Source organism: Balaenoptera borealis (assembly GCF_965194805.1).
Source record: "Balaenoptera borealis genome assembly, chromosome: 1".
NCBI classification, from domain to species: Eukaryota; Metazoa; Chordata; class Mammalia; order Artiodactyla; family Balaenopteridae; genus Balaenoptera; species Balaenoptera borealis.
Genome location: NC_138860.1, coordinates 113,487,264 through 113,499,494, shown reverse-complemented (window position 1 = coordinate 113,499,494; position 12,231 = coordinate 113,487,264). Strand labels below are relative to the sequence as shown.

Genomic DNA, 12,231 nt, shown 5'->3' with positions numbered 1-12,231 from the left:
TATAATTTTTAACTTCTAGATCTCAATTATGCAGTTTCTTGGCAGTGACTAAAATATAGTAAATCTATTATAGCACATGCCACAGTAATATATGATGGGCTATAATATGGTGGTTAACTGGCCCCGGAACTCTTGGCAAGCTAGCTTCAGTCATTTCATTAACTGCACAATCTTGCCTTTTTTAAAAGTAAATTTTAGAACTTCATTTATAGGATTATAGTGGCTTTTACATTATGTTTTTTGCCACTGATTTAAAAATATATCTTAGGTTATAATTTAAATATATGTCTTCCCAAATTTTACAAGCAGGTTTTGAAGATGACTAAAGGTCAGTCATCCTATTACAAAAACACTTAGGAAATCAGCTTTTCCATATAAGTAAAATTCTTAGAAAGCTAAAGTTATCCCTTTAAGCCAGGGGTCAGTAAACTTTTTCTATAAAAGGCTAGATAGTTAATATTCTAGGCTTTGTGGGCCATACAGTCTCCATCACAACTACTCAGCTTTGCTGTTGTAGACCAAAAACAGCTATGGACAATATGTAAATGGAACAGCATGGCAGTGTTCCAGTAAAACTTTATTCACAAAAATAGTGGTGGGCTAGTTTTGGCCCACAAGCTGGTTTTCTAGCCTTTGCCTTTAAGCAGCAAATTATTTTGCATTTTAATATTTTTTATGGAAATTATTCTTAAGTTATACATCAAGTAGTGGACTTTGTGTTGTGGAGGGCTGGTTATTCCTAAATAAAATTAGATTGCTAGACTTCTTAACTCTTGTGCTTACTTTTATAATTTTTTATGCTTCTGGATGCTTTTAGGTTGTCAATTATGTCTATACCAGTAGTCTCTTCCCTCATACTACTTTTATCTTATCTGAAGTGGGTCAGAAAACCAAATTATTTAACTTAGTAGAATTATTGTATAATTTATATAGTGATAGCCATTTCTGATTTTAGGACAATTTAGAGTACCTTCAGTTATCTCAAAGGGAATAACTAAATTGTTGATGTGCAAAAAGAGGTATTTACATTTAATTTCCTAAATAATATGTAACACCTTTAGGAGAAGGGTATTAGGAAATCAAATTAATAGCAATTTGTAATTTAAAAAGTTGGGGGACTTCCATGGTGGTGCAGTGGTTAAGAATTCACCTGCCAACGCAGGGGACACGGGTTCAATCCCTGGTCCAGGAAGATCCCACGTGCCGCGGAGCAACTAAGCCTGTGCACCACAACTACTGAGCCTGTGCTCTAGAGTCTGCGAGCCACAACTACTGAGCCCGCACACCTAGAGCCCGTGCTCCACAACAAGAGAAGCCACCGCAATGAGAAGCCCACGCACCGCAATGAAGAGTAGCCCCCGCTTGCCACAACTAGAGAAAGCCCACGCACAGCAACGAAGACCCAACGCAGCCAAAAATAAATAAATAAATAATGAAATGGAAAAAAAATCTATTAAAAAAAATTGGAAATCACTGACCTTATTTGAAGGACTATGCTGGAGGCATTTCTGAAGAAGCTTTTGCTCTTCTCTGAGTGCAGGGTATCTTCAGAAGTACATATTTAGAGACTATATATACATATTGGTCGATTGCTGGTCTTTATTAAGTGTATAAACTCAAATCACAACTAATGAATGTGTACAAAGAGAAGCTGAACTCTATTCACCCTAATAGGGCAATAGATGTGCTTAGGAACATAGTCTAAAAAACTGAAAATACATGGCACAGGTAATATGTAGCACATATTGAGGCTTAACGCCAAGAGCAGTGAGTTCTTCACTACTTGTATCTACGTTTTATTTATTTATTGTTTTAGTTCATTACTTCTGTATATGTGCTTTTTAAAAATATGTTTATATAATCACAATCTAATTAAATTCTGTCATTTTGTTTGAGGTCAATGTAGGACCTCCCATTGCACATGTACTTAAAGTTATATTTATACTTTAGGAAGCAGATTAGACCATATGGTTGTGTTGCAATGTGATGTGCTAGAAATTATTATACCACTTGTACTCTAGAAAATACTTACGCTAAAAGAAATTAGAATATAAACTGTGTGCATTCTGGCAGCTAAAAGAACTCAAATGCTATCCTATAAAAACTAAAGTTTATCAGTGATACTTGATTTTAAAAGAATAACAGACTTCTGAATTACATATATTTTTTTCTGCAGTTTAGGTATGTAAATCAGATCATTTTTATGAACCAAATACTTTTAGCCTCTGTAAGTTGAAAAAGAATAAATGTAGTGTTTTCTATCAATTTTAGCCTGTTCCCAGAAGGTTGGCATCTATATTAGAATGCCTGATTATTGCTCATTCAGTTGGAGTGGAAAGTCTTTTTGCTGACTGCATGAAGTAAGTGATCTGAAGTAGTGCTGATATTATTAATTTAGGGATTTTGTTCTTCCATTCTCCTAATTTTCTGGGAAATTTTAGACTTGGCCTATTTTCTTGGGCACAATGTAAATAGCTTAATGCTTAACTAGTTACAACAACTGAGGAGAAGTATTGATTTAGATATTACTCAAGATGCTTGGAATCAACGTTATTTTAGCTGAACCATGGATACTTATGTTAAAATCCATGCACATAATGCAAAGTGGATTTGAAATAAATGTTTACAGAAAAGAGAACTTAGTTAAGTCCATTATAGCGCTCACAAAATTAACTGTTAGGGTTAGTCAAAACATAATATATGTAAAACTTATATTATTAAAAACCAAAATGTTACTGAATATTATAATGAATAATATTTTCATTTCTTTAACTTGAGATTCTTTGATTTTTAACAGGTGGATTGTAAAGCATTTTGCAAGGTTTTGGTCTGAGAGAAGCTTTGCAAATGTACCTCCTGAGATTCAGAAAAGTTGTCTTAATATGTTGATTCAGTCTTTAGTAAGTATAACCTGAATACTTTGTGTTTGTCATCAAAAAGTTTATTAAATTTTATATAGGTACTTTCGGTGTTTTAAATACAAATGTAGAATTATATTATAAAAGCAAGATGGAAGGACCAATTCCAGATAACCCAGAACCAATTCAGAGAATCTATCTTTAAGACTCTGTTCCTCTGTACCAAATGCATTAGAATTCAGTCAGAGAACCACAATCACTAGAAAGTATACATTGGTTCATGAACAAAAGGGGCATGGTGCCAGGGTCGGTTATGCATTGGCTCAGTAGCAGGGACCTCCACTCATTAGGGTGGATTTGGGTGCAGCACTGAAACAGTGGCACCATTCTCCAAGAGGACCAGCCATCTACCTGCCGGCAGGTTAATTACATTGGACCACTTCATCACGGAAAAGGCAGTGCTTTGTTCGCAGTGTAATAAACATTTGTTCTAGATATGGATTTGGCTTTCTTACTTCCAATGTTTCTAGTAAAACCACTATCCGTGGACTTATTGCCTTTTTCACCACCATAGTATTCCACACAGCATCACTTCTGACTAAAGAACTCACTTGATAGCGAATGAAGTACGGCAGTGGGCCCATGCTTACTGATTTCACCTGTCCTACTGTGCTCCCTATCATCCTGAAGCAGCTGGCTTGATAGAATGGAGGAACGGCCTTTTGAAGACTTGGTTACAGTGCAGCTACGTGGCAGTGCCTTGTGGGATTGGGGCAGTGTCCTCCGGGAGGCTGTATATGCTCTAAATCAGTTTTTGATTTATGGTGCTATTTCTTAACATAACTAGGATTCATGGGTCCAGAAATCAAGGTGTGGAAATGAGAGTGGCTCTACGTATAATTACTCCTAGCGATCCACTAGCAAAATTTTTGCTTCTTGTCCCTATAACTTTAGGATCTGCTGATCTAGAGGTCTTAGTTCCAAAAAGAAGAATGTTTCCACCTGTGGACACAATGATTCCATTGAACTGGAAGTTGGGACTGCCTCCTTCTGGCCACTTTGTAAATCAACAGGCAGAGAAGGGGAATTATTGTTAGATTGAGCCTGACTATTTTTTTTTTAACATCTTTATTGGAGTATAATTGCTTTACAATGCTATGTTAGTTTCTGCTGTATAACAAAGTGAATCAGCTATATGTATATATATATCCCCATATCTCCTCCCTTTTGCGTCTCCCTCCCACCCTCCCTATCCCACCCCTCTACGTGGTCACAAAGCATCGAGCTGATGTCCCTGTGCTATGCAGCTGCTTCCCACTAGCTATCTATAAGGAGAAATTGGGTTGGTGCTATATAATGTGGGGAAGGAGGAATATATCTGGAATGCAGTACTCTCATGTCCTGTGGTTAAAATCAATGGAAAAACCCAATTTAAGCAGCACTGATACTGGCCCAGGTTCTTCAGGAATGAAAGTTTGGGCCACCTTACCAAATAAAGAACTATAAACAGCAGAGGTACTTGCTGAGGGCAAAGGGAACATGGAATGGTTGCAGGAAAAGGTAGTTATAAATACTAGGTATGACCATGTGACCAGTTATAGAAATTAGCACTGTAGTAGTTATGATGTAAACATATTCATTTCCCCTTTTTATATGAATGTTTATGTATATATTAACCAAGTATTTTTGTTTTTTCCCGCTGTCTCATTCCCCTACCATTTAATATAAGACATGTTAACTATATCTCTGTATTTAAGTTACAGGATACCAAGGGGTAGTTTGAATCAGTTTGAAGAGAGACTTTGTATCCTATTTTAGGGAGAGGGTTAGCATGTTTGTTTTATAGGGGATGGTTGTATATGTTAGGCATTAGCATGACTTTACTTTGTCTCCATAGTAATTAACTATGATTTAAAGAAATGTGTATGCATGCCAAGTTGACAAGGGTTGGACTGTAGTGTCTCTGCAATGTGTTAGCTTGATTAGGATGAACTATGCTTCCCAGAATTTCCTTCTTTGCACTGCTTCCCCTTGCCCTGTATCCTCTTTGGTTTCTCTTACCCCTGGGCCAGGGATGTGTTTAGCTCCATGATGATGGGTGCTAGCATCTCCTGAAGGACACTCATTTCATCCATGTTGGAGGCAGTGAGACCTAAAATGAGCCCATCCTTGTGGATTATAGCTTGTGCTCTTGGGTGTCAGCTTGTCCTTACCCCTCACACTTTACATCCATCATCCTCTCTCAACTGCTTTCCCTGTAGACTTCAAACTACAATACATCATCATATACAAAGAGTGCTTAACCAGCTCCCATAATTGCATAAGGTCAAATCCCTTTAACAGACTCCTTTATGTATATAAATACCTCCTAGTGGTCCCATTTCTTTGATTGAAGCATGAATGGTATTTTAGACTGGGTTACATAGAAGATAACATCTAAATCTAACTGGGAAAATAAGTTTAGGCCATCAGCTGGTGATATACCACTTCAAAAAATAAATCTAAATCTGTGTTTATGCTAATGAAGGACTTTGTTGTTTTGTTGCTTACTATTTTGCATTAGTTTCTTTGGTCATTGAATGGTTACACTCTGTTCATGAGGCAAGCAAATGGCCCAACTGTAATTCAGTTCAATAGAAATGAATTATTATCTAGTGGATTTTTAAAAGACCTTTATGGTTCAAAATATACTTTTTATATTTTGAAATTACGTATAACATAGGTACTCTTATTTCCACTTTATATATAAGAAAAGAGAATCAGAGAGGTAAATACTTTATTCAAGTTCACAGTGTCAGTAAATTACAAAACCAGGTCTTAAAACCAATTGCTGCCATTCTAAAGGTAATATAATAGATGCTCAGCATGGGCAAAGATTATTTTTAGGAAGTATGGGCCTTGACTTCAAGGAACTCACAAATTGATGGAAGGATAGGCACTTAAACAACTATGCACAACACAGGTTAGACTATGATGAATACTAGCATTATGTTCCATGTCAGTCTTATTTACCTTTGCAGCACCAGCCTTAGGGCAGTGCCTAGCAGACATTAGGCACTCAGTATATATTGATAGGTATATAAAGGAGTGAATAGGTATAATTTATAATTCAGGTTTATACGTGGAATCACAGAAGTTAAAACAATTGATTCTGATTGGAAGGATAAGAGAAGTGATGTGAGATGAACCTGAAAATAGAGGATAATTTCAAAATAAAAAAGTGGCTTTTAAATGTGACCAGGGACCTGGAGTCTGGGCAGTGCCAATATTCTCTTGTAACTGGAATAATGAGAGAAGATAAGTCTGGGGAGAGGCTAAAGCCAGGTTGGGAGGGATCTTAACTGACTGTTTAAAGAAGTTTGATTTTTTTTTTAACAAGTGGTAAGTGAGTATAATTGAGGAATAAGCTCTTCATACTATGCCTCTCCCTCTCCTACAATATTTTATTTTGATTTTATAGCTCTAATCAGTTCCTTGTAAGCTTTGTGAATGCTTGGTTTTTCCTTTCAAGACAGATATAAAGATGAACATCAGAACAACCAAACTTACAGTCTTTTGGCATTGTGGTGATTATAATGGAAATTTGAAATTTTGTCTTTCTTTGTGGATATTCAAATTTTAAGAAACCTTAATTTAATATATTCTTCATATTTTACTATAGAAATAAAATATATTTTGCTTTATTAATAAAAATAAAATATTTAAAACTTTTTTTAAATTAAAATTTGAAATATGTTATCCAAAACAAATGAAAGAAAGATTGAGCAATCTTCTTAAGTCTTCTTTGGCTCTAATTCAGTTAAACCACATGTGTCATGGCAGGCACTTTACTCTTATCAATAATATGCCTAACACTGTCATATACAAAGGGAGATAAGAAAGTGCTGCATTGGACTATATATGGAGAATTTTTTTAAAAATTTTAATATGAGGGACTTTGAGCTTTCTCTCCTTCTTGCTCACTATGCAGCAATTCAGTAGGAAATGGCTACTCCCTCCTACCAAGTACAAACCGTTGCTTTTGGGAGGAAGAGAGAGCAGGGTAGAGGAGTTAGTAGAAGAGAGAAAGTTTTTAGAAAAGTTAGGGCTTCTAATTACTTGAACTATTTCAAAACAAGATTAAATTTTTCTGTTTCAAAATGTTTTGTTTTGTTTATGGTTTCCTTTGCTCTGAAAAAGCATTTAAGTTTCATTAGGTCCCATTTGTTTATTTTTGTTCTTATTTCCATTTCTCTAGGAGGTGGGTCAAAAAGGATCTTGCTGTGATTTATGTCCTAGAGTGTTCTGCCTATGTTTTCCTCTAAGAGTTTTATAGTGTCTGGCCTTACATTTAGGTCTTTAATCCATTTTGAGTTTATTTTTGTGTATGGTATTAAGGAGTGTTCTAATTTCATCCTTTTACATGTAGCTGTCCAGTTTTCCCAGAACCACTTATTGAAGAGGCTGTCTTTTCTCCATTGTATATTCTTGCCTCCTTTATCAAAGATAAGGTGACCATATGTGCGTGGGTTTATCTCTGGGCTTTCTATCCTGTTCCATTGATGTATATTTCTGTTTTTGTGCCAGTACCATACTGTCTTGATTACTGTAGCTTTGTAGTATAGTCTGAAGTCAGGGAGCCTGCTCCTCCAGCTCCGTTTTTCTTTTTCAAGATTGCTTTGGCTATTTGGGGTTTTTTGTGTTTCCATACAAATTGTGAAATTTTTTTGTTCTAGTTCTGTGAAAAATGCCATTGGTAGTTTGATAGGGATTGCATTGAATCTGTAGATTGCTTTGGGTAGTATAGTCGTTTTCACAATATTGATTCTTCCAATCCAAGAACATGGTATATCTCTCCATCTGTTTGTATCATCTTTAATTTCTTTCATCAGTGTCTTATAGTTTTCTGTATACAGGTCTTTTTTCTCCTTGGGTAGGTTTATTCCTAGGTATTTTATTCTTTTTTGTTGCAGTGGTAAATGGGAGTGTTTCCTTAATTTCTCTTTCAGATTTTTCATCATTAGTGTATAAGAATGCAAGAGATTTCTGTGCATTAATTTTGTGTCCTGCTACTTTACCAAATTCATTGATTAGCTCTAGTAGTTTTCTGGTAGCATCTTTAGGATTCTCTACGTATAGTATCATGTCATCTGCAAACAGTGACAGTTTTACTTCTTTTCCAATTTGGATTCCTTTTATTTCTTTTTCTTCTCTGATTGCTGTGGCTAAAACTTCCAAAAGACAACCCTCAGAATGGGAGAAAATATTTGCAAATGAAGCAACTGACATAGGATTAATCTCCAAAAATATACAAGCAGTTCATGCAACTCAATATCAAAAAAACAAACAACCCAATCTAGAAATGGGCAGAAGGCCTAAATAGACATTTCTCCAAAGAAGATATACAGATTGCCAACAAACACATGAAAGGATGCTCAACATCACTGATCATTAGAGAAATGCCAATCAAAACTACAATGAGGTATCGCCTCACACAGGTCAGAATGGCCACCATCAAAAATCTACAAACAATAAATGCTGAAGAGGGTGTGGAGAAAAGGGAACCCTCCTACACTGTTGGTGGGAACGTAAATTGATACAGCCACTATGGAGAACAGTATGGAGGTTCCTTTAAAAACTAAAAATAGAACTACCATATGACCCAGCAATCCCACTACTAGGCATATACCCTGAGAAAACCATAATTCAGAAAGAGTCATGTACCACAATGTTCACTGCAGCACTATTTACGATAGCCAGGACATGGAAGCAACCTAAGTGTCCACTGACAGATGAATGGATAAAGAAGATGTGGCACATATATACAATGGAATATTACTCAGCCATAAAAAGAAATGAAATTGAGTTATTTGTAGTGAGGTGGATGAAACTAGAATCTGTCATACAGAATGAAGTAAGTCAGAGAGAGAAAAACAAATACCGTATGCTAACACATATATATGGAATCTTAAAAAAACAAAAATGGTTCTGAAGAACTAAGGGCAGGACAGGAATAAAGACGCAGACGTAGAGAATGGACTTAAGGACACGGGGAGGGGGAAGGGTAAGCTGGGACGATGTGAGAGAGTGGCATTGATATATATACACTACCATATGTAAAATTGATAGCTAGTGGAAGCAGCCGCATAGCACAGGGAGATCAGCTAGGTGCTTTGTGACCGCATAGAGGGGTGGGATAAGGAGGGTAGGAGGGAGATGCAAGAGAGAGGGGATATGGGGATATAGGTATACGTATAGCTGATTCACTTTGTTATACAGCAGAAACTAACACAATAATGTAAAGCAATTATACTCCAATAAAGATGTTTAAAAAAAATGTTTTGTTTAAGCCTTTTTTTAAAAAAAGCTAATTATGAATAGTTTTTAAATATAGGAAAATTAAGACAAAAATAGGCATGGAGGATAGTCACTAGGGTAAAACTGAAGTTGTATATATATTATGCTTTTAGTCCTAAGGCCAAAAGATAATTGAAGCCCTATTTAATTAACACAATATCAAAAGAATTAAATAGTATGAGTCATAGTGTTTATTCAGTATATGGTGTTAGGACAACAACAGGAAGCTTGCTGGAAAAAATTTAAGTTGGATCTATACATCACATCCTGGTATGCCAGTATGCATTCCAAATGGATCAAAGATTTACAAGTAAAGAAAATGAAACCTAAAACACTACAGTTAAGCCCTGGGAGAATTAGTTTATAACCTCATCAGTGGAGTGGGGATACAAAATTCAGAAGCCATAAAAGAATTTATCGAACTCTTATTCTAATTTTTCTAATATAGAGAGTTCCTACAAGTTGATTTTTAAAAAATAGCTAAATGTAGGGTAAGACTAGATAGTTCACTTAGAAAATACAGATGCCTCTTAATTTGATGAACAAATCTTCAACTTCATTTATTTAAGAGAAATGGACATTAAAATTACCATGTCAGACTGTTTTCTACCTTTTAGTATGGGGGAAAAAAGGAAATTTGTACTATTTTAACAAGGATGTAGGGAATAAGTACTCCTATTCATTCCTGGGAAGGGTGTAAATTAGCACAACTTTCGCTGTGTTTTTCAAACTTTTTTGACTGACCCAGAGCAAGTTCTTTTTATGTTATAACCCAGTTAACTCACACATGTAGAACTGAAACAAGTTTCAAAAAAGAATACTTACCATATTCCATATGATATTCTGATATTTTCTGTTTTTCTCTTTTCTATCTCTTTCTTTCTTCTTTCTTGTTTTGTCTTCTAATGCTGATTGCAAGCCACTAAATATATTTCTCTAGGTTGCTAGGGGAGAAAACTACAGTTTGGGAAACAGTGCTCCGTTGAATATATGTTGGCAATGTTTTGTATCCTCCTGGTGCCCCACCTCATATCCTCTTGACCCATGTATGTACTCCAACCATTGCTGCAGCATCCAGCTGCACACAGGTGTAATCTGACAGCACTTTCCCTCAGCCACATCACACGTATTTCTCACTTTCTGTCCTGAGGCTTCACTGCTGTTCTACCCAGGGTACCTATAGCTCTTCAAACCTGGAAGTGAAAGGGAATTAATATCCGGGGGACAAACCTTGACCAATGGGAGATTGGTCAGTGATTAACCAGTGATTAAATGTTTCCCTGATCTATCCCTTGGGTGAATAATTCAAATTGTATTCTCTGTGGCTCTTCAGAGGGCCCCCAACAAGATTGATCCCCAGTTGCCTACAATAGCAAATGCTATATCATTGTTTCTCAAACTTAAATGTATATACACAACACTTCAGGACTGGGTATTCCCTGGTGGTGGTCCAGTGGTTAGGACTCAGTGCTTCCACTGCAGGGGGCACAGGGTTCAATCCCGGGTTGGGGAACTAAGATCCCGCATGCCATGTGGTATGGCAAAAAAAACCCACTTCAGGATCTTGGTTGAATGTAGGTTCTAATTCAGTAAATCAGAGGCAGAGCCTGAGATTCTACATTTCTAACAAGCTCTAGGTAATGGTTGCTGTGGATCACACTTTGAGTAGCAAGGAGCTGGAAAACATACCCTTCCTCTGGCTTTCCCTCCTTCCCTGTTTCACTCTTGGGTCATCTTGGGATCACTTGCGTACAAGCCTATTTCTCAGGCTCAGTTATTAGGCAGAACCCAGGATAAGACAAGTAGTATTGACCCAGCAATTTTATTTCTAGGAATTTATCCTATAGATATATTCACATATGTGTGAAATAATGTTATCTACAAGGTCATTCATTACAACACTGTAATAACAAAAACTGGAAAGAAATAAACATCTACAAGTAGAGGACTGGTTGTATGACTTCTGATATATCCATATTATGGGCTATTCCATAGCTATTAAAACAATAATAAGGCTCTTTATATTGTGATAAGAAAAATATTCAAGGTATATGCTAAGTATAAAAGGTAAAGTACAGAGTACTGTGCATATTAATGCCTCCATTTGAGTAAAATAAGGGAAAAATTACTTTTTTTGTTTGTATATGCATAAAATAACTCTGGAAAAATACAGAAAATAAATAATATTGATTGGGACAAGGGAAAATAGGTGGCCGGGGACAGGAAGGAGTGGGTGACTTTTCTTAGTAATGCCTTTCATATAGTTTTGAAATTTGAACCATATGTTAACTATTGAATTTAAAATTTTACGTGCTTATATATATGGAATCTAAAAAAAATTTTTAATGGTTCTGAAGAACCTAGGGGCAGGACAGGAATAAAGACGCAGACGTAGAGAATGGACTTGAGGACACGGGGACGGGGAAGGGTAAACTGGGACAAAGTGAGGGAGTGGCATGGACATATATACACTACCAAATGTAAAATAGATAGCTAGTGGGAAGCAGCCGCATAGCACAGGGAGATCAGCTCGGTGCTTTGTGTCCACCTAGAGAGGTGGAATAGGGAGGGTGGGAGGGAGACGTAAGAAGGAGAAGATATGGGAATATATGTATATGTATAGCTGATTCACTTTGTTATACAGCAGAAACTAACACACCATTGTAAAGCAATTATACTCCAATAAAGATGTTAAAAAAAATAAAATAAAATTTTATGTGTTTGGTCTAGAAGTATATTACATTTTCTTCCTTCTTTGAACCTTAAGCTACTCTTAACATTTAATGTTATCATATATTCAGATCAGTATGGAATAAGATCACATACCATCTGTTATCATTTATGTCCATCTTTTAGTTTTCCAATAGATTTCAAGCTAAATTATGACAACTATACATCTGTATTTTTAAAAAGATATTGCTTGTAAGCTGGCCATTTGCTGTTTGAGGAGAGACAGGTTGATTGGCAATTCTACTGAGTTATTGCTTTTATGATTTTCTTCCTGAGCTTGAATAAAGTTAGTAATACCAAAAAAAAA

General features: G+C 36.0%; 1 protein-coding gene across 5 annotated transcripts in view; it reads left to right on the top strand.

Annotated features, from left to right (window-relative positions):
• The window catches only part of BTBD8 (BTB domain containing 8), a 93,332-nt gene that overhangs the window by 62,610 nt on the left and 18,491 nt on the right, over window positions 1-12,231 (top strand). For all 5 annotated transcript variants that reach the window (XM_082382747.1, XM_082382746.1, XM_082382745.1 and 2 more), the window contains exons 8-9: window positions 2,272-2,360; window positions 2,798-2,900. In XM_082382747.1, coding sequence (XP_082238873.1) covers window positions 2,272-2,360; window positions 2,798-2,900 — 192 coding nt within the window. The remainder of the gene's footprint in view (window positions 1-2,271; window positions 2,361-2,797; window positions 2,901-12,231) is intronic.